Here is a 23,449-nt window from a genome sequence, read left to right as displayed (position 1 = left end):
ATGTTCAAGAGCCTTGTTGTTCTGGAAACATTCAGAATGCTGTGTACAAATAGAAATAATAAGCACTATCCAGCCTGGTTTGAATGCCAACCAGCACACAGTCATTGGCAACGCACACTTTATATGACATACAGTCTCTTGTTAGTTAATGAAAAGAATTGCAATTCCCATGGCTTTGTGGAGTGCGATTTTTCTGAGGTTGGTACTTTTTCTTTCTAAAGGATTCGTATCTCCAAAATATCAGGGATATCCAGGAAAAGTATCACTGGGTCTGTTCATAGCCTCACTATGAACTTTTCCAAGCATAGGAGGATCTTTAAGACATTCCAATTATTTTATGAGTATGGACTTAGAATGACACAGACAGATCATAATGGGCATGCATATGTTACCTGTTTTTTTGTTTTGGTTTGGTTTTTGGTGGTCAAGTGTTGTACCAGGCTGCCTGTCCTCTGTGCTATCAGAAGCTGAAAATAGTATGACATAGAGGAACTGGACAACTGTCATCTAATTTTAAAAGACAAGTAGCATGGATTGTTTTAATTGATTTTGCTTTTTTATGATAAGCGGACACAATTTAAAATCTTCTCTCTAGTAACTAATCCAAAATTTCTGTCGAATACATATCGTGCATGGAGCTGTCTACATGTGATGACTTCCAGATTTATATCTCCAATCTGGACTTCGTCCCTGAAGTCTAGATTTCCATTTCACAACCTATTCAACTTGAATGTCCAATGGACCTGTCAAAAACTGAGCTCCCGATCCTCCCCCCCAAATTGCTCCCCCCATGTCCTTCCCCATCTTAGTTAATGTCTACTCTGTTCTTCAAATGCTCAGGAAAAAAATTCAGAAAGTCATTCTTGTCTATCTTCTTCCTTTCACATCCCAGATCCAATCCATCGCAAATTCTGGCGGCTCTAAATGAAATGGGAAATCCTAGATGAGATTCTGACACAGAAAAGGGACATTAGGGAAAAACTCATAAACTCCGAAAGAAGCATGGAGTTTCATATCAGCATTGGTTCATTGTGACAGGTGTCGGGTGTTAACAATAGGGGAAATTGGGTACAAGGCATAAGGAAACGCTCTGTGCTGTCTTTTCACTTTTAACCTTTTCTGTAGATCTCAAACTATTCTGAAAAAAAAAGCAATTTACTGAGGAAAAAAAAAGGAAAGGAGCATATCTTGCTGGACTGAGGGGATGGGAGATCTGATCCTGTTGTTTGGGTGGTCTGGGTGGAAGTTAGGGTCAAATCAGCAGAAGGCCATACACATTGTTGTCTTTGGGCAGGGGATTTGTCATTTTATCAGTTTATCACTTTTTTCACAATTTAATTGCTCTGAGAAAAATTGATAACCTCAAATCAGTTCACTCTTTTCATAACAATTTTGTTAAATAATTCATCTTTAGCAAATACCCAATTTTGTTTCTTTACTCCTCCTAAAGAATAAAGTTCTCTAATCCCAGAAAAACACCCAAAGTTTTCCTTTTTAAAGGTTTTGCTATAATTCCTTATATGCTACTCAAAATGGAAGCGTATTTTTATATTATATGGAGCACATTGATCTGAATTAAGAGTAAGAACTTTTTGGGGCGCCTGGGTGGCTCAGTCATTAGGCATCTGCGTTCGGCTCAGGGCGTGCGTGATTCCTGCTCCACTGGGAGCCTGCTTCTTCCTCTTCCACTCCCCCTGCTTGTGTTCCTTCTCTCGCTGGCCGTCTCTCTCTCTGTCAAATGAATAATAAAAAAAAAAAAATCTAAAAAAAAAAAAAAGAATAAGAACTTTCTTTTGGAGAAACAAGAGAGTTCTAGAGGCTGATGTTGGGGTGGGGAGTACAGGGGTCAGCTAAGGCTCCAAAGAGGGAAATAATTTCTGGGGTTGAAGAATTATAAAATTGTCTATTACTAGCTCAGGCAGTCGAGGTTTTATGCCACTTAACTAAATCTAGGGATACACTCCTGTTAGGATCATGTAGGTGGGTTGTTTGCACTGGATTCTCTTTTCTTGACCTGTGACAAACCACCAGGGGGAAGGTCACGGTGTTCTTTGCAAGGAGAATTTACGAAAATTCATTCCTGTTTTTTGCAACTCTGTGGATGCTTGAGCAGTTGACCTTTCCCAGAGCTAGAAACAGTTGGAGATATGGCAAATAATTTTAAGTACTGAGAAAATTACAACTTGCTAAGTATTTTCAAAAGATCTCTCATATTCTAGTTGTGTCTGTTCTAAGTGTCACATGGGTAAACAAAGGTGGCTGTGTGATTCCCACACCCAGAATCCTCTTGGCTGGGAATGAGCACTTAAATCATCACGAGTCTAAAAGGGGCAGGAGAACAGGGCATCTGATTGCCAAAGGCAAATTCTGCTAGGTAATTCTGAGAGTATTACCACACTGATGAGAAGAAAAGGTGAAGGTGATATTTCATCCACTGTTCCCAGTACATCCTCTCCTTACCTGACCTCTGAAATGGAGCCATTGGCCTTGAAAAGCCTGGTGTCTAAAATTAATATTCTTCCCCATCTGACTAAGAAGGGAACAGCTGAGCAACATGAGATCAAGGACCATATTAGTTTAAACAGGGGCTCAAAGTGGCATTTGAGAGAGAGGATACTTCCTTTCAGAGTGGACACTTGTGTTTTCAGAAGACTTATACCGACTGAGAGTAAAGACCTTTACCAGAGAATTGTGTAGTCATTTTGAACTCTGCAAAACTTTCTTTTATCTGCCAGAAATTATACTCTGCACTTGAAGTGGTCCAAAGCCTAGGATGTCCTCCTATACATGGTAATTACTCTACTTCAAATAATCGTTGTAACCTCTCACATCTCCTCTTTCTATGTTGCCTTAAATAACAGGTTGTACCAAACTCCAGGTAGAGCTTAACATTTATTATTTCTTTGCAAAATTATTATATCTTGGGCCTGTTTTCTTTTTAATATGTTAATTTTCATGTGGTTTCCTGATCCCACGTGAGTACCACCTAGAGCTACATATTGTACATAAGTCATAGTTTGCCTTAGAAATAGCCATGTATCTGCCTCCTTATTTTAATAATGTTTTTTTCGGGGCAATTTGAAGGAATGCTAGCATTGATCTATAACGTATCGTAGAGATCTCTGGTTGGTACTACTTACATTTCAGTGTGTTGAAGTAAGGTCTTTGTATGGCTAAGAAGAATTTTGCAGAGCATTGGATTTTTAATAATTTGAAACTAAAGGTATATCTGGATTTTACTATCTGAGTTGAGAGATTGAAAAATGAAGTGTTGTGGAGATAATTGCAGATGATTTTAAATTTGAGAAAAAGCTGGAAGCAATTTTCAGAAAATCTCCAGCAGGGGGCCTCAGCAGTCAGCGGTAGGAATCCGCCGCAGCTTCCAATCAGCCTCTCTCCCCAAGCGCCCGTACCATCAACTGTGTGGATACATACTCATGTGTAGATCTCCAGTATCAGAACGGTTTTATGTGTATTACTTAATTTGTAATGAAAGTATTTCAAGGAAAGCCCAAGGATTTGAATTCCTTGATACCTAGCAGTCAATGACAATGAGGAAAGCTATCTGAGTATCTTATCTGCGTGAGAGGGCTGTAAGAAAATTTCTTTTTTAAAATAAACACCAAACATTTCTAGTGTAGGCAGAGAAGGGCTCTGTATATGGGCCGTCTGGTGGAGATCACTCCCCAGATGGACAAAATTTCCCCAGGGAAAGCATGAGAGACCCCCTCACACAGGAAGGAGCCCTTCCCACTGGGGATGGGAGGAGCAAAACATGCAATCCCAATTAACCCCAACAAAATTTTATCTTCTCTCTTTAAATTGGCCACTTGGTATAAATCTTATTTTATGCAGTGAGGGAAACAGTCACCCAGTGAAACTGAAGGTTGCCTTTTACTCTTCGCTTTTGTAGGAAAAGGTAGGGAAAAAAATCTTTTTTCTTTCAAATTTCCAGCATTTGAAACTTGATATTAACATTAGCATTTCTCTTCCTAATTTTGGATCTTCTTTTCAGCTTAAATAGAGGGGACTTCAAAATTCTCACTTTTCTCCAAAAGTCAAATATGTGAGTAAGTGATGAGAATTTTGTTTCCTTTTTTTTTTTTTAATAGTCAAGAGGAAGGCACGCTCAAAGCTCATGATTGCGTCTTAATTTACAAATCAGAGACAGAGGGAGATGAAAACCACACTCCAGACGGTAACTTAATCGGACTCACTACCAAGATGTTAAAAGTGAAGAGGCTGGAAGAAATCGACACATGTTATAACAGTAACAAACTGGAGAAAATGGCGTTCTTCCACTGCATGGAGAAGGTTGAGAAAGTGAAATGTTTTCTGGAAGAAAGTTCTAGTGAACAGGATTCAAGATCTGGAAAGAATGAGGTAATTATGTGCTAATTTGGTCTTGTAAAAAGTATCAGTTCTACTTTATCTGTTCTTACATGTATCAGTAAATGTAGCCGTTTATCAGACTCGTTAACTTGTATTTTTGTCACTTGTGTGAAGAATTAAGGAATGTTTATGGATAAGACATTTTTCATTGTGTTTCATTGAGGATTGCGTGTTATGGATTATACAACTGAGTTTGGTAAGTAATTGAGAGGCTTTTGAAGGTGCATCTCTCCCAGCAGTCTTCTCTTCATTGTGCTTAGTGGTTTAGACCTTATGCAAGGGAACTTGTGGAAACACACGTTTCTTGAGAAGGATCATTTACAGAGATAGATCTGGGTGTGAAATTCAGAGAAGCACTATGAGGGGCACAGTCGCTCTGCAGAAGAGTTTCTAATCTCCTCAAGACTCTGAGTTCCTCACAGTGTAGGTGACATAGCGTTGACAGTACGGTCAGAGACGGGGACCAGCAAGCCTTCCCTGAAGGTTATGCCTCGGTCCTCAGTTGTGCACAATGAGGCCCTGAGCCTGTTTCCGGCTACTTGATCTTTGGCAAGTTCCTCACCTCAGCCAAGATGCTGCCTCATCAGAATAATGGGACGATGGCTGTAGAGGAAGTTAAGTGTGATAAGGTATATAAAGCATTTAGCACAGTATCTGTCTCCATGGTACACGTTCGAGAAATGTCATCCAGCAGCAGTCTCCTCTCCTCTCTTGACTTAGTCAATCGCACTCATGGATCCATGGAAATGCAGCTCCTGGCCCAGGGTCGGCCTCACAGCATGTTGCCCGTGCCTTTCTTCTATCATATGCAATTGTTTTGAACGTTTGTCACCTTTCTCTTGACAGTGCTCTTCAAGGTCAAGACCTTGAATCACTCCTACTTGGACTCTCCCGGTAACTAGCACGGAAGAGGTCCCCAAAATGTCTGTGGAATGAACAGAGCTGTAGAAGTGAATTCTACATTCTGGTTGAAGGCTAGGAATGAGTATTTTTAAAGATCAGAGCAGGTGATTTTTACTAGGCGGGATTGGAAAACATCCTTCTTTGTCCAACTACTGCTCTGAAAAGTACTGTTTGGATAGGAAGGGCATTTCTAACGGTGCCGCGGACAATGAAGCAGGGCCGTTAAGTAACCAGGGCAGAAGAGTCTTCTCACTGTCAGTGAGCATGGAATGCTACCACGCGCTGGAGAAAAGAAATGAGTTGGGTTGAAACTTAGGTTTTTTGAGACCTCCACTTTCCATGTGAGTTAATATCTTTTTCAGTATACACCAAAAAGAAACTTCCACAGCAAAATTGAAGTCACATATGAAGGACTTCCTCCTTAGGGCTGTTATGACGCAAATGAATAAATAGAAGGATTCCTTTTCTGTTCATTAATTTCTGTAGGACAGAGAAGACAAAACAATCTTCTCTGATAACTTTGAAATAACCAGCTACTGGTAATAGTTTATATGAACTTGATTATTTTTCCAGTACTGTTTTTTCTCCGGGTTCTGTGATATAATTTTTAGAAGTAGGAATTATCTTTGAAGAGTGAGGTGGTGCTGAGCTGGCACAGAAACATTTTTAGGAAGAGTCGTTTTCATGATAAATTGCTCCAGAATATCAGAAATCAAATAATTTGGACAATAAATATTTTTGGATATTTTTGACGACAAGACTGAGAATGTTGCCCCTCAGAAGCCCTAAGAGAGCATCCTTCGGTCTTGGTCTGATGTCCTGAGTGTAACCTGGGCTTCCTGGCCTCCATCCTGGAGTCGCTGCTGTGCGGAAGGTGGAAAGGACTGACTGGTAGCTCCATATGTCTCATTCAGCTTCTTCTTTGTAAATGGCGAAGGGCCCAGAGATGTCGGCCATAAATTTCCCTGTGTCCCTCTTTCGTGCTGGCCCTCTGGAGGATGGACGGAACATGAAAGGGACGCACAGAGCTCTTCTTTCTGTGGCTGCCAAGGGCACGGTCCTGGAGGCCCCGGCTGGCCAGTCAGTGGGTGCCAGGGGAGGCAGCCGACCTTGGCCGTGGGTGGGTGGAGAAGGGCATTCCAGCAGCTCAGATGTCTGTAGGTATGCAGACAGAGCTAGATTGACATGTCTCCATCTTCTGCGGGGGGTGGGGTGGGCACAGTAAATCTTTACAATATCAGTCGTTACTCTCCAGGGACCGTCTAAAAAAATGCTTGCCATAATTTGCCGTAAGTGGAGAAAACGTATTCTCCTTTCTCTTTATATTCCTTCTCTTTTTGAGAAGATTAGCATTGCTAATCACAGTAGAAATTGTCACTCTGGTGCACTGGAAATAATATACTCTGAATTTCAGATACCCTAGTGATGTGGAAGCTTTGTTTGGAAGGTGTGAAGGGCAATTTCTTTCTAGAAGAGTCTTTCATCCCTAGTCCAGGCTGGTAAAGCTCAGATTCTTTTCCTTTTCCTGCTCTTGACCAGCCTTTTCTATTTCACTTATTTTTCCTCCACTAGATTAATTTTAACTATCTTCTTTCTTTTCCTCTATTTTATTTTTTGTTGAATTTGTTAAATGCCATGTATTCTCCTTTTCTCCTATGGTTTGTTCACTTTATTTTTCTACGTCCCTTTTTATTCTGTTTTCTAATGACTTTTCTCATTGTCTTATATTCTAGAGGGTGTTCAAAATCACCTAAATAATGTAGAATTCTAAAAACTTTTAGCAGATGTGCTATAATACACCAGGTCTAAACCTACATAATATGGTCTTGAAATAAAGTAAAACACACAAAAAAATTAATCTGCTGTATATGAGCGATGAGCTCACTAGCGATTTTGTATACACCCTTAACTCATAAATGGTAAATGACTCTCATACTTGTAATTAGTATCATTTTTACAGAATCAAATCCAGGTTTTCTTCTCTGGTTAGTTCTCTGCTACCCATATAAATAGCCTCCTTCTGTACTTCTCTTAGATATAATTTGCTGTTTAATATACACACACTTTATTTGTTTAATAAAAGACAAAAGGGCCAGACAAGCAGAGTTCTACTCCAGCATTTGGTTCTGTCTGCCTCCCTTTGCCTACTCTTGCTTATGATACATACACCTACTTTTTATGCCCACGGTTATCTATGTTCACCTCCTCATCCTTTGGCTTCCCCACACCTTCCTGTAGAACCCTGGTTCCTATCCTCCATCTGAAACGCACAGTCCCAACCAGGGGAGGGAGGCAGAGCTGTGGGGGTAGAAATAAGGATAGCTTTAACAGAAGCAGAATGTTTAAATGCCTGCAACAAATGCTCCAAAGACCAAACAAAAAATATTTATCGACAGGATGTGAATAGCATGGAGTGGGTTGGAGCAAAGCGTGGAGCTCCCTATTTTGATTGCAGTTGGTGTTCTTAATAGCAGATGGCATTTCCTGACGAACCACTGTGAAATTGTACCGCCAGCAGTGCTCCTAATGACTTGCTTAGATATCAAAATACCACGGCTGAGGGCGGAGGCTTTGCGATTTTTCAAGTTGCATTTCCCCACCCCCATCTCTTTGCTCCTTTGCTCCTAAGGGCAGGAGAAAGCTCCCTGGCGGTGGCCCAGCCAGCAAGGCCAATGCCAGTTTCTGTGGTGCTAATTGTCCTTGAACTGGGGACAAGCGCATTCGAGCTGGTGCCGATCGCCAGCGGGTCCGTCTCTGCCCCTACGCCTGTTTCAGATCTGTCACTCAGGCCATCCTATTTTTCCTTTTAAAGAGGCGGATTATCTGTTGATCGTGTAGCTGGAAACACAAATTGTAGGACCCTGGGAGAACCGACTGCCATCCGGCAACGCCTACCGCTCAGAAGCAGGCATGTAACAAGCGTGTGCTTGGAAACGTGCTCGTGCTGGGTCAGGGGAGGGAAGGAGCGTATAAGCCAAGTGACCTCCATAGCCGATCCCGGAGAATGGACTTAGCGCTCAGAAGAAAAGACCTCTGGATTGTAGGTAGTGTGTGCCTTATCTCGTCTTCCTTCCTCTGGCGCGTGTTCCGGTCCGTGATGACACGGGGAGGTCACAGACGGGGTCCTGCCCTGGAGGACACGCAGGTAGTAACCTCGCTTTTAACTAAGACAGATCCATTTTACTGTTCTCTGCCCTGTTCTATTTCCAGCCAGGGAGTGGTGCTTGCCAAAGGCGACGGAATGCATGCCCCGTCTTAATCCTTGCCCAAGACTACCGCCTTAGGAAGGGTTGGGATAATAATAGTGGCATGTGGCACATTTCAACATTCCAAACACTTGGACCAACTTTCGGGGAACCTCAAAGCAGCCGTGCCTGGTGCGTGTTGAAGTCCGCGAGCTATTTTTGTTTTGAGAGCTGAATAATGTCAACATCTCTCCATTCCCCTACCATGCCTATGACTTAATTATGAAAATAAAAGGACACGAGAGCAAAACTTCCCACCCCCTTATCACGTCTAGGGCAAAAGCAGCATCTGAAGAGTGGCCACCTCCCCTGGGGGAGCCAGCCCGCCCGGCCTTTATGCTCTTTCTTTGGAACCCTTGCGGATAATGCCTTTCACGTGATGCCGCAGCTATTCCAGGAATGGAATTCAGTCAGGAGAATAGTCCAGTTCCGAAAGAAGAGAAATAATTCAGATTCTAAGGATGTTAGCACTTCCCAAGAGACGGTATTCGTGTCTGGGAAAACAGCTCTTTCCACAGATTTAATTCTTGTATCAATTAGCGTAAGATACATTATTTTAAAGACAGTATAAAACCATTTGGAAGACACTACAGAAATCAGCCTGAATCGCAGGAAGGGGTTTACAGCAGTGACCTTCCACTTTGTTTTATTACCATCTACTCCCCTCGCAGAGCTTTTCGGCGTTTCTCCCCCAGCGGAACCCCTCCTGTGAAATCTCAATACCACAGATCTACGGTACACCTGCTTATGCAGTATAGGTGTATCTGTGTTTATTCATAAAAGGAATACTTTTTTTTCACCCCTCCTAAAGAAACAATTTTATCCTCTTGGGGGAGGTGATACTTTTCTCATTGAGAATGCATGATTTATAGTTAAAAACATTTCTCCAGGGGACTTGGGCGTTGTATCCTCACAGCTGTACGCGGATGCCTTCTTTATATCTATTCAACAAGAAGCCACCACCTCAGCGTCCTGTTGGAGGACTGAGAGCTCCAGGAGTCAGGCTTTCATAATGGCCCTGAGCCTTTCCACGGGACTCTGACATAATCAGTATTTCGGGGACCGTTAAGTTCACTTTCAGAGGAATTGCCAAACCTTGGAATGGTTTATTATCTGATCTATCTCAGCTGAGGACAAGGTAAAAGAGATGGGAGAAAGAGGGATAGACAGGAACAGACTTTTTTTTTTTTTTTTTTAAGTAAGATCATAAAACATTCTAAGTCTCTTTAGGTCTGACCTAATGTCACTGTGAGGTCTGTGTTTTCAGACTTGGTCAGTGTTGCCCAAGCATTACTCATTTTTGGCTGCTTAACAGCTCTCTTCTGGAAAATACCATGAGGGTTTTCATCTTCTATATGGAAAAGAATGAGTTAGTCACCCGAGCTCTCAGAATGTAGCCCTCATCGTATTTCCCAATGACAAGGTCAACAAGATATATGCGCTAATTGTAAGTGCTGTGGGTATGTATTTCAAAAAGTGTTTGCAACTTTTTAACTGTAAAGAAAATGTCTCTTAAGTCAGATTTTATAATATATCCTATTACTTTTTCCCCCCATTGCTAATGGTTATTTAGAAACGTGGACAGCCTATTGTCTTAGAAATTTCTGCAAGCACAGAAATTTTAAGAACTGTCTTTTCTAAGGGCATTGGAGAATCCTACTTGTGATATTAATGTATTCTGTATCCATAGAACATAAAATACATAGCGTTGGCATACAGGTATAGGGATATGCGTAGAACATAAGACAATTGAAATAGTTTTCCAATACATTGGGTGCAAATACTTGCCCACGGAAAGTTCTGGGTGTCCTAGACCAAGCACACAGAGGAGTCTTATTGTTTGTGTCATTTCAAGTTCTCAGAATAATTAAAATTATGAGACTTTTATGTTATTCGGTATAATATGAGAAATGATATGAGAAAAAATATGATAAAATACCTTATTTTCTCTAAAAGTTAAAGCAATATAGTAACAAATATAAATAATTGCAAATCAAGTCTATGCTCTTAAGTAAGAAAATGTTTAACATACTTGATAATGAAATTCACCTAAAACAGTATAGTTGTGAAAGCATATTGAGCTATTAATGTTTCTCAGACTTTAGGTTTCCGTGCCACCTGCATGGGTTTTGCTGTATCCGCATACTACTTTAACCCCTATCAATTAATATTTTCACATATCAAGTCATTTAAAAAATTTTAGCAAAAGCAACAACAGAGTGAAATCATGGTTTTGATAAGCTTATTCTAGATTTTCAAAGACACAGTAACACACACACATACAATTTTAAAAATTGTTTATTAGCTTACAACATAAATCACCCCAAATCCCTAAGGATGGGGTGATCTCACGTCAGTCTCTGGACCCCTAGACTCAGGAGGCTATTTCCGAGTCTTTGCCCTGTGCCACTTGGTACTTTCAACTCTATTTCTCATTTTCTGCTCACCATGTAGTGACCATAACAAAGACCAGGGAAACTGGTGATGAGTGGACAGCCATGGAGAGAAGAGAAATCCAAAGTCTTCCCTCGAGATAGCGGACACACAGAAAATTGATAATAGGTGAAGTCTATGTAGCACTTCTTCTGTGTCTGGACCCATGTTCTCTCCATTCTCGGTCTTGAGGTCCCATCAGAAGGCAGAGCTGTGACAGAAGCATGTGGGTAGATGGTTTGTTTTTGGAACTGACTTCAGCAAATAGGAGTGGGGGCCTGGGGAGTGTGACACAGAGGAGGAAAGAAGCCCAAACACGCTCACATTGTGAAGCAGACCCAGAGGACTGGGTGGGGGGGGGAGGGGGAGGCAGGCAACACTGATGCACCCGGTCATCCCCACTGGTCAAGAGCCATCCCATCGGGTGACTAACCCCCTGGCACGTTCAGTTCAGGTGATAGTCGGTTCTCAGGGGCATCCCACGCACATCAACCTCATTTACAACTTTGACTTCAGGACGAATGTCTGATTTGCTAGTTCCCTGATTAGGTAGGAATGATATGTGCTCATTCAGATAATGGCAAAAACCTGCAGTATTAACCGTGGCTCGTGGTTTTGTCTACTTGGGGGTTCTGATGAGCCCAGGTTAGTGTGGCATTTCCATAGTGAATGGGACACTAAAGACCTGTGCTCTAGCAAGGAGGCTGTGACTCAAAAATTAGGGACCTAGACACATAGGAGCCTTGGTGGTCAGCTCATCCGAATCCTTCTTTGAAGGGGAGACTCAAAGTCCAAGAGAGGTAAACTTATCTTGCCCAAGATTTATTACTTGGAGGGACTATTCTGACCTAAAATCAGAATTACCCTCCCAACCGTGTTTTCCAGGTTGCTCTTTGCATGTTTTGTTTTACTAGAGCCAGCCTTTTTCACAGAAAGGGTGGGCAGCAATTTGCATGGTGGCTATGAAGGTCCCGTGTTGGCCATGACCCGTGTGAACACCGCACAGCAGGTACCCTGGTAGACGCTGGCTCCGCCGGCCCGGAGCAGGGCAGCTTTTCGAGTCCTGCAGGCCTGCCTCGAAGGATGGCTGGCCATCAGCCAGGCCCACTGGCACCTTGCCTTGGCCACACCTCTTTCTAGGCAGGAGACTCCTGCTTCTTAACTTTCCTGCATCTCAGGCTCTCCCTCTATGAACAGTTTCTCCAAGGCTTCAGCTCGGGAGCTGGGAATCTGAGCAGCAAGGAGCCCAGAGCAGGGTCAATGCTGCTGTCGGTGGCCAGGTGTCAGGAAATTCTAAAGCAAGGGAATGACCAGGCTGGAATGAGGGGCCTGTGAGCCCAACCTCTCGTCTGTCTACTAGACCTTTAGCTGCTAGCATTGGCATTCCAAATTAAGCAGTGAACAAGGTTGTAAACTTGTCTTGTTCTACTTTTTGTATGGTTTGGAGCTTGTCTGAACTAATTGGGGTGACAGGTAAGTATACAAATGAATTATAGAGACAAGATTTTAATTCATAAGTGTATTTTTTTCTTGTGTCCTAGAGAAAATGACTCTACCTTTTGTGCAATATAAATGTTTACCTTCTGGCTGTCTACTCACATCCAGCCATACAAGTCTTTTTAAAAAATATTTATTTATTTGAAAGAGAGAGAGAGCAGGGGGAGGGGCAAGCGGAGAAGGAGAGAGAGAGAGAGATAGAATCTCAAGCAGACTCCCTGCTGAGTGGGGAGACCCATACAGGGCTTGATCTCATGACCCTGAGATCATGACCTGAGCCGAAATCAAGAATCAGATGCTTAACCAACTGAGCCACCCAGGAGCCATGAGCCATACGATTCTACCTGGAGTTTTGCTCTGCTGTTTCTGGAGTGCCAGTGTGCAGGTATACTCATGGGACTTTTAACTGCGGAATTCTGATGGGGCATAATAACCAACCTCAGAGCCTCTGTCGTTCCAGGGGCCAACTCCTAGCTTGGACATCTTTTAGGATGGTTTCTGATTCTGAAAGGGGTTTTGAGCTGCCTTGGACACTGGAGGGTAAGAGAAGAGGAACTAGCAGGAGTTGAATATTTTATTTGGAGCTTCTAAGTCTCCTAGAATCTGCCAGACGCCTTTGCATGCCCGAGTCACTCATGTCCTTTCAGTTCTCTGGAGAGGACTTTAGAAAGTATCACGAGTGTGGCCTCGGAACGTGCTCATCACTCATTCTAGCCTAAACCCTAAGGAAGTTCCCAGCAGCCCTTGGTGTTTTCCCAAATTGTCCAAGGGAGAGAAGCAGGGGGATGGAACAGGCAAGGGGAACACATGATGAATCTACCTTGTTCAGCACTGTCTTTCACTGGAACATCATCCCCTAGGCCAGCAGTTCTCAAAGTGAAATCCCTGGATCCCCTGGGGCACCCTTAGGCCCTTTCAGATGTCTGCAAGATCAAAACTATCTTCATAATAATTCAAATTACTGGCCTTTTCTACTGCATTGACGTTTGCACTGATGATGAACAGACATCGGTGGGTAAACTGCTCGCTCCTCAGCACAAAATAAGGCAGTGGCTCCAAAGTGTCCTGGTGATCATAGCATTTTCACCACCAGATGCTCGAAGTTTTTGTTCTATTTCGTTTTTGACAGAGCTAGTCTTCCCTAAAAATGTTCTTGATGAAACAGGAATGTAATCAGCCTGTGTCAAAGTCATTTAGATCTTTGCACCCATATTCTACATTAATCTACTCAATAAAGAATTCCTGAGCTTCTGGTGCACGAAGACGCACTTTTAATTCTGCTGGGACTGTCCCTTAGTCGTGGCAGAATACGACTCTGGTTTGGAGGGTAGATACTTGAAACCCAAAGACACAAACATTTTCACGTATTGATGCTCACTGATGGTGTCAAAAAGAGGCCGAATCTGATGAAAGGAGATAATTTATTTAGAGGGTACACATAGGGTATGCGTTTAGGTTGCAAAGGGCTCTTTTCTGTTCAGTCCGAGCTCCACGTATTAGAGGTGTTTTATGCTAGGCTCTCCCTTTAGACCACTTGGCAATCTGTAGTTATTTAGAAATTTTAAAATGATCAATGACCTGTGTTAGGTCCTACTCTCTTCCCAACCTTCCAGAATAAGCATGTTGAATTAATATGATGACATAGGAAGTTTCTGCCTTCTTAAGGCTGTGTTTGCACTTGCCTACTTAGGGTTTGTGCTTTAACTTGGGTCTATTTATTTATTGACTTAGTTTATTTAACAAGCATGTACGTGGTCCTCGTTGTGTGCCAGACCCTGTTTTAAGCAATTTACAAATAAGAACTCATTTAAACCTTGTAGGTACTACCCTGATTGGCTCTATGGATGCTACGAATGATGCTAACACGTCGGTTGTTTATTGTGTCCCGGGCACTGTGTTAAGAACTTTTCATACAGCATCTCAGTTAATCCTCAACGCCCAATGAATTTGTTTAATTATTACCTCCATTTCATAGATCAGCGAGGGTTAGTGACATCAGGTACTTGCCCAGAGTTATACAACTCTATGCCATGATATCTCTTGAATGGGTTAGCCTGCCCAATAATATGAAAAGGAAAATTTATTTGAAAATTTATTTAAAAATTATGAGAATTTATTAAAAAACATTTATTCGAAGTAAACTTAACTGGAATTTTTTTTTTAATTAAACATGAAGTATTTGAAAACAAATCTTCTCTGATGGATTTTCTAAGGACAGTTTGTATTATCTTTACATTATCTGAAATATAGCTTCGGTTTGATGACTGCTTTGCTTGTTTGTTCTTTCTCCATGTAAACACAGCCAGAGTGGCTAGATTAAAACACGGTTGTTTCTTCTCTTGGCAAAGTGAGGCTCTTTTCTGGAACTGCGATATAACAGTGACCTCTAGTGGGGAGAAGTTGCAAAAGTTACTGCAGCTGGGCAGTGAAGTCACACCACTTCAGGCTAAGCCTTCTGATTGTAGCAACCGTGTCCTGTGGCCGCAAGCAGGCGTTGGTCCATGAGCACAGCAGAAGCCAGGCGAGAATACATTGGAACTACCGATTCTCTCAAACATATAATAAGGCTGGAAAATGATAAACTAAATTGGCTTACTTTATTGTAACAATACAGTACATCACATACAAAATGTGTGTTAATTGGCTGTTTACGTGATTGGTAAGGCTTCTGGTCAACAGTAAGCTATTGGTAGTTACGTTTTGGGGGAATCGAAGGTTATATGTGGATTTTCAACTGGGCAGGGCATCAGCAGCCCCAACCCCACGTTGTTCAAGGGTCAACGGTATTTGACATAGAGAAGGATTTAGTAATGTGGGCTTGATAGAACATGAGAGAAGGTAGAGCCTATTTACTTTATTGGACACCTGTTACTGAATATGCCACAGGAACCAGGCAATGTGTGGCTCATTCAAGCCTGACGCAGATACAGTTAACAAAGATTTATGAACTCTCAAATTGTAACAATTACTATAGCTGATAGGACAAAAAGGGAAGCAACTCCACTGGTGTCCTGTCCAGCACCTTCATCTTTTGATATTTAAAATGGTGAATGACAGACCCAACTAACCAAGCTGCAAGAGAAGCTGCATTCTCTCCCTCCTGACTCTCGGACCCTGTTCCCTGAGAACCACCCCTGTTCCCAAGCTCAGGGGGTCACACCCGGCTTACTAACAGAGCTGTATATTACAGTGAAGTTACTGGGGATACAGGGAAGAATGGAGAATCACCAGGCATAATATCTAACTCTTTTTTTTTTTTTAAAGATTTTATTTATTTATTCAATAGAGATAGAGACAGCCAGCGAGAGAGGGAACACAAGCAGGGGGAGTGGGAGAGGAAGAAGCAGGCTCCCAGCGGAGGAGCCTGATGTGGGGCTCGATCCCATAACGCCGGAATCACTCCCTGAGCCGAAGGCAGACGCTTAACCTCTGTGCCACCCAGGCACCCCTACATGATCATATCATCTTATGTGGGATCTTATGTGGGATTATTAATATTATTCCCCAACACATAACATTGGAAGTTCTCAATGCATATTACAATATTAAAGGCTCTGAGAGGTCCCCTGTTAAAACAACAACAGAACCATTTTAACCAGGCACATGGGAAGCATTCAATAAATGTTAGCTCATATCTGAAACATTATTAGTGTTCTAATTTATCCTAAGAGCTTTCAAAATTTATCTGACCACTGAACTCTTCTGTTTCCCGACTCATAGTCACGTCTCAGGATGCCATAAAATGTACTTTGGGGAATGCTGGTTTAGAGAGGATCCATTATGGACTCTGGTATCAAATCACCCCAGATTTAAATCCCCGTGGGGCCCCTTACCACCTGTGTGACCTTAGTCGTTTAACCTGAATCTCTGTCCCTGGTTCATCATAATGGGTCAGAATGCCCACCTTGCAGAATAATTGGGAAGGTTAAATTAGCTAATCTATCTGTTAGCAGGTGGCTTGGTGCCTGGCACAGAGATGTGATTCCCAAATTTAAGATCTGGTCCCACTTCTTTATTTTCCCTACACCTTTCCTCATTTTTTCTCCTCTTCTACGCCTTTCGAAATCCTTCCTGTCCTTCAAGGTCAGATTCAAATCCCACCACTGTTGATTCTTTCTTTCTTTCTTTCTTTTTTTTTTTTTTTTTTGAGATTTTATTTATTTATTTGGCAGAGAGAGACAGTGAGAGAGGGAACACCAGCAAAGCGAGTGGGAGAGGGAGAAGCAGGCTTCCCCCTGAGCAGGGAGCCCAATGTGGGGCTCGATCCCAGGACCCTGGGATCATTCCCTGAGCCGAAGGCAGACGCTTAACGCCCGAGCCACCCAGGCGCCCCCCACCGCTGTTGATTCTAATCTGACATCCCGCCTCCTTCCAGCACACCAAGTTTAGCCTTGACTACAACATCTCGAAGTACACCACTTAAATAACGTGGGCCATTTGTGTGGGTAGTTTTGGTGTCCTTTCTGGTAATAATTGTTTCACAGGTTGGGTCTCTGCTCCTAAAAAGCTGGGGCTCCTTCCCTGTGAGGATTATTCCCTAGATCTCTTTGTATCCTTGCATAACGTAGATCTCTTTGTATCCTTGCATAACGTAGATCTCTTTGTATCCTTGCATAACGTAGTCACATGTTAGGCATGTCCATTTTCGTTTGTGCTCTAGTTACTACCAACATACTTTAGGAACAATTTCATATTTTAAGGCTTTGAAGTGAAGATAATTATTAATATACTTATGTCAAATATTTCAACGAAGCAATGAGTAGACGTCCAAGTAGCAGAATATTTGGAATGATATTGGTGTTGGACATTTTCCCCAAAAAGTTCCAAGAGGATGTGCTTGGATGAAATTTTAATCATTTCTAGACTGGCAGAATCAATTTTGAGAGATCAGTGTGATCTGATACACACCAGCATTCTTTATTTACCCACAGATCAGCGTGTCTGCAATAAGAGAATACCATAGTTCTGGTGCTTTCTGTCTCCTTCTGAAGAAGAAAACAATCTGCTTCCTCTGTCTCTCAAGTTGGAATCTATCAACTTGTACTCTGAAGTGACTCTAATAAAATTGAGTGAAGATCGTTTATAGTTATATTCAAGGGACATTGCATAGATTCTGAAGTCCTTTTGGAATTATTTATCCAATGAAGTTAATTTGAACACAGTTTTTATTTTTTTTTTCGTTTTATATATTCTGATCCTTAACAGTTGCTGTTTATGTGCGATGAAGATGGTCATTTGCCACAAACCAGAATCTTATTGTTCAAAGTGTGGTCTCAGTGACTTGTCAGCATCTTTTGGGAACTTGTTAGAGATACAGACTCTTAGGTCCCACCCAGATCTACTAAATAAGAATGCTTTTTAATAAGGTCCCTGGATGATTCACATGCTTATTAAAGTCTGAGAAGCACTAGAATATTCATTACTCCTGCAATTGAAAAATGAAGGGTTAAAGTGTACTGCAAAAAATTGCTGAAATGCAATTTAAACATTTACTGCTGCACTTATGAGTATATAATTAATATGTATTTTTACTTATATATATATAAGTTACATATATATAAGAATATATAATTACTTAAGTAATATATATGTATATTACATGTATACACACACCTATATATTCAGGACATAAATGTATACGTGTGTACCCTCCAAGGGGTCTCTCTGGCTGTTTCTTGGGAACCAGGCAATATCCTTTCTTGAACATTTTATGAGAATATTTTCCTTGATAAAATAAATATGTCTAATAATAGTTCTTTCCATTAGATTTCCCAGGCAGACCAAATACGAAGCTTGCATTCTGGCCAGTGAGATTAGCTGGGTGAGAGAACTTGTGAAGTGCCAGGAATGGCCTGCTTTCCCTGCGAAGGTCACACTGGTCCTCTCAGAGTCGGGTGTGGACATCAAGTTCCTTGCCCATTTGAGAATTTGCAGCCCTCTGATGAGACTCTGCGTCATGGAATCCCTTGGTCTGCTCTGGCCGGCAAAGCAACAGGAGGTTTAATTGAAAGCCACATATGTGCTGAGTAAAGGACTAATCCCCGAGATTCTATCTGGTCCCTGAGCTACTCCTTCTACAGGTGCTTTCTAGCACATACGCATGAGCACGGGTGGTGTGGAGCAGCCGGACCCATCACGTTCCACCGGCACCGGTTTTAAGATGGCTTTTGGTTCAGAAGCTCTCGGGGTCAAGTGGAAAGATCATGGGTGTCTGGAGTCTGTGGGTCCATCTGGGCTTTGCCACTCACATTAGATCAGTGACCTCGACTACATTGTGTAACTCTCGAATCATTTGTTTACCTGGGTTGAGAAACACTGTTTGAAGGCAGCCTTTCTCAAACTCTCTCGAACAGGAGGATCCCTTAGGGGGCTTGGGGAGTGTACAGATCCCCAGCGTCTCGGAGCAGGATCTCCATGAGTGGAGCTTGGGAGTCTGTGTTTCTAATCACCCTTCAGGGGGTTCTTACGAGAAGTGTGGTTAGCGCTGTTCTAGGGACACCATTTGGTTGACATCCAGCTCTACTTCCCTTCCTCTATCCCTAAACTTGTTCCTATCAGCAGATGACAATTGGCAACTAAGAAGGTGATGTTGTGTCATTGCTGGGGGTTGGTTAGACTATAAAAATATATTAAACTTTGAACTATCTGGCCTGAGAATGCATCACCTCTACCTCTTACAGTGAAGTTAGTCTTGTGACCACTTGAATGTCCTTATCTATAGAAGAAGCTGGTCATAATACACACGTATGAGATGGCTTTTTGTTCTGAGTCAATGCTGCATACCTGTCAGCTGATGTTATAGAGCTTCTTGACCCTCTTGTTGCTTCTTTGGTCTCTGGGGATTATGAATTCATGGACAAATGTGGGAAACTATAGTTTTTACGTATGTATTTCCATTTCCACCATAACTCTTCTTTGTGTCAGTTGCATCAAGACTAAAACGAGAAATGTTTTGTAGGATTAAAAATGTGGTTCTCTCATGCCCAGTGAGAGAAGAGGGAACGCTGACTTCTTCACAGTCGGGTAGAAGATACACGAGGTAGTTGAGGTAGCGAAAGAGGATTCATCCGGGATAAAACCAGCAGATTAAAAATAATCCGAAGAGAAGAAAGATATAATACAAAGGTTTAAAGAAAAATTGAGAACCATTTTGCACGACGGGCAAGCAGGTGGGAGGGCGTGTGCCTGTCTGAATCTTTATAATAAAGTAAGCTTCCCTTGAAGGTATTTGAGACACTGAATGAAATCCAATCCCAGTGTTCTTATCCACATATCCACAAATAGATTGAGAGAGCAGTTGGGGACAGAAGGTCAAGGAAGGTTGTCAGTGGAAGAATGTTTGGGAGGAACAGCCAAGGTCAGGTGGAGCGAAGCCCAAACCCTCTTCGGCGTGAGGTCACTCTCAGCAGAAGTGAAGCACAGTGCAGTCCCCTTGGCCATTCCTGAAAAACCCTCTAGACTTTCAGTCTTATGGCATTGGCAATAAAGATTCCACTAACCTTCCAGAATGTTGAGTCCACCTCCTTCCAAGACTCCAGCAGCTTCAGGGTTCACTCTGCATGGCCTGGCACAGAACGGCATTCCTAGGGTCCCTGCGGAGCTGGCCAATAAACTCCGTCAAGACCAGGGTCCAGCTCAGATGGATCCTGGCTGTGTGTGCGGGCCCAGGTGGGGACTACTGTCACCAGGAGTGCAACGACTTGTACTGTTCTGCTCAGGCCTACTGGAAAAGATTTATGAAATGCTTCCCGAGTGCCCAGATACCTGCTAGGATCTATAGAGGAGGCCAAAGACATGGGATTTACAGTGCCTGTCATGACTAGCTGTTGGACCCATGTCAATTCCTGTAGCTCGCTGAGTCGGTATTTGAAATATGGGGCTAATAATATTGCCTCCTGCTGGCTGCTATGCAGAAGACATAGACACTGTGTATAAAACACATAGCACTCTGCCTGATATATACTGAGCACTCAGTAAATGGTAGCTCACCTTAATATTATCGTTACTGTTACTCGAGAGGCTTATCATTTAGTCGAGGTTGAAATGTCTGATTATATGGATCAGGAAGAAAACCAAGCTGGGCAAATTCAAGCATGGTTCTCGGGGACTGTAATTCTCCAAGCGCAGCTGGCATGCCTGTCCAGGCCGACCTCCTGCGGGACGGGGCTGCAGACCATGGTTGTTTGGGGCTTCCTCGCCTCCTGCTTACGTTTATGCAGAAATGGAGTCCCCCGCAGGCCAGTGGTCAGACTGCCTGCTGACAACCATGTGTTGTTACGATCACCCTCGCCTTGCTGCCACTTTCTTTTCTTTACCGATCCCCTTAAAACTCCAACTTCAGAGCTGAATCTCCAGTGCTTTCGGACTAAAAGATAAACCAGATAAAGTGGGTCCGCGAAACTGGAATTGCAGAGTTTGGAGTTTATTCATTTTGCCAGTCTTCACCGGGCACCCCAAAGGGTGGGCGTCGGGTGGGGGATGAGAGGGTGTGGATGCAGCTGTGAGTAGAGGAAACTGTCTCCCCACCGCCCCACCACCTCACAGTGAAGTCAGGCCATTGGAAAGGGTGCTGAGGGTGAAGAGGAGCACAAAGGCCGGGGACTTGACCTCAACTGTAGGTAATTCACGAAGGCCTTTTCGAGCACGTGGTCCTTCGGTTTGCTTCTGCAGGGTGAGCAAGGATAGAGAGAGCAGAGCAGCATTGAGGAGGTGATCAACAAAGGTGGACCGAATAGGTGAACTGAAGAAGGAGGCCCAGCAGAGAGAGATGGAGGGGAAGGGCTGAGTGCCCTTCCAGACCTGCCTAACCAGGGTCTGGAGACGAGGAACCTCGCAGCTGGCTCCGGAGTGGAGACCGCGAAGGACAGCCTGTGTCCATGCGTTTGACAGCTCTGATTTCCTGCTCAGAGTCCTACCATTATTTTGTCGCCCCGAAAAGTCAATTCTGGCAATTCCAGGGCTCATTCCTGGGACTTCTTAGAAATGAAATTATACTTGGTGCCATTTCCCTTCCTTCTGAAATTACTGTTGCTATATTTTTAGTATGTTTTAGGGGAGTAAAAAGCATTACTTACCTCTAGTTTTCCATATAACCACTTCTGATGACTACCCCTTTTAAATACCTTTTTTTTTTTCCAGGCCATCCAGCCTGAATTAACTTTTCTTTAAGAAAAGGTCTTTCGTGGTTTATAAATTTTAATGCAAGATGCTAACTGCCAGGATATTTTTGGATCACAACCAGGGATTTAACCAGTCTCCCTTAACAGATGAAACGAGGCGAGCCTGTGCGCACCTGGACACAGAGGCTCTTTCATCGTTCACTTTCAAAGTCATGACACCTCCTGGTTTTAACCTCAGGACGTCAGGAATTTTCTTTTAAAACCCGTTTCCTGGAAATAGGTCTTTGCTGTGCTAATGGATAATTTTTCACTTCATATTTTTTTAAGGTGCATAAATTCTATTTTTTTCCTCTTGCAAATTAAAACACACACACACACACACACACACACACACACACACACACACACACACACACACCAGGGTATGGAAGGGCATGGTAAGAGTCTCCTCTGTATTAAATAGTACAGGCCATCCCTGTCCTGGATTTTAAAATATTTCATTAGCAACAAGGGATTCTTACGCCGCCCTATTCATTCCCTGTTCCTCCTCAGACACTGAACTGATTATTTTGATTAAAAGTGCTGAGTAAGAGAATGTGGGCTGAAAATTAGCCTCTTAAGCAAACGCCAGAGCCTTTAACTACATAAGGACCTGCTCCCGTGGCTATTTGGAGTCCTTGGTTCGATGTTGTAATTAAGGAAAACTGGTTTCCCCGTGTGCTGGGCAATTCTCCTGGAATAGAGGGTCACTCTGAGCTGGGAAAGTACCTTTGCACAACATTTTGAAAAGCGTTCCCTCTAAGGCAGTAGAATTGCGGGAACATCCTTCTGCGTGCCCCATGGGCTGACGTCTTGGTCAGCTGACATCACTTATGGGAGAAGAAAAAGGCGTCCGTTCCTTAGGCTTAGCCACGAGAACACGCTGGCTTTCAGTCCGTTTGCCTCCTGGTAGAGCAGCCTTGTTTGGTGTGTGAACCACACGCTGAACGTGGACGGTCTTGCTGGAACCGAGAACTTGCCCTTAGTCTGCTCTCCACTCATTCTTGTGGAACTGCTACGAGTTCATTCTTAAGAATGTAAATAATGCATTTGCGAAAGCTTAGTGGGTTTCCTGGGAAGGTAGTGCTTTAGGGAGAAGAAAAGCTAGCATTTGCCAAATGCATTTCCATCTGGATGGAGGTAAAAAGTTGTCTTGGGCCCAGTGGTCCTGCTGGGAGAAATTGCTTGAGTAACCCTTCTGGGTTATGTAAATAAGAAAATCACAGAAACCACTGCCTCCCGGATAGGTTTCAATGGGTTCCTTTGTAGTTGGGCGAAAACTCCTCTCCCAAGGGTCTTGGTGGGTAAATGCTGAAAAATGCCCCTGAGGAGGGGTCTCCTAGAAAGAAACAAAATGAGACCTTCGCTTTTCTCCCCGAAGTTATTAAAACACATCTGATGAACTAAAGTCTCCAGTCTGGAAAGGATCCAAGGAGGCCTAAAGAGAAACTCCCCTTGGGGGGGGGGGGTCTGGCCCACTGCTGTAGGTAGAGGCTAGGGTAGGGTTGCCAAGTAAAGTTCAGGACCCCCAGTGAAATTTGAATTTCAGATAAACAGTGCATCATTTTTAGTGTAAGTCTGTTCTGTAATATTTTATATATATATATATATATATATATACCCTAAAGTCACTCATTGCTTATCTGAAATTCAAATTTCTCTGGGGTTCCTATAGTTTTCTTTGCACGGCAGTGGGGCGTGGCTCACAAGTAAAGCTGCAAAGGATGTGTTTGTGACTGGGGCTGGGAGCTAAAGCCCTGGAACCTGGGGTACGATTGCAGTTGGTGGCCTGGAATGCAGGAGGGACTGACGGCACCCAGG

The 23,449-nt window shown here is 42.9% G+C and overlaps 1 protein-coding gene across 5 annotated transcripts in view; it reads left to right on the top strand.

Moving 5' to 3' along the window:
• The first annotated feature begins 2,567 nt into the window (after window positions 1-2,567).
• The window catches only part of MYLK4 (myosin light chain kinase family member 4), an 84,172-nt gene continuing 63,290 nt past the window's right edge, over window positions 2,568-23,449 (top strand). For 2 of the 5 annotated variants that reach the window (XM_026511140.4, XM_048225732.2), the window contains exons 1-2: window positions 2,568-2,790; window positions 4,113-4,383. In XM_026511140.4, coding sequence (XP_026366925.2) covers window positions 2,774-2,790; window positions 4,113-4,383 — 288 coding nt within the window. In that variant the 5' untranslated portion in view covers window positions 2,568-2,773. Of the gene's footprint in view, window positions 2,791-4,112; window positions 4,384-7,980; window positions 8,441-8,463; window positions 9,679-23,449 lie in introns of those variants that run through there. The other 3 variants (XM_048225733.2, XM_044388714.3, XM_057304851.1) reach the window with 3 other exon arrangements.

Source organism: Ursus arctos, unplaced genomic scaffold, assembly GCF_023065955.2.
Source record: "Ursus arctos isolate Adak ecotype North America unplaced genomic scaffold, UrsArc2.0 scaffold_31, whole genome shotgun sequence".
In the NCBI taxonomy this organism is placed as follows: Eukaryota; Metazoa; Chordata; class Mammalia; order Carnivora; family Ursidae; genus Ursus; species Ursus arctos.
The sequence above is the reverse complement of the archived record's forward strand: the minus strand, read 5'-3'. Positions and strand labels throughout refer to the sequence as shown.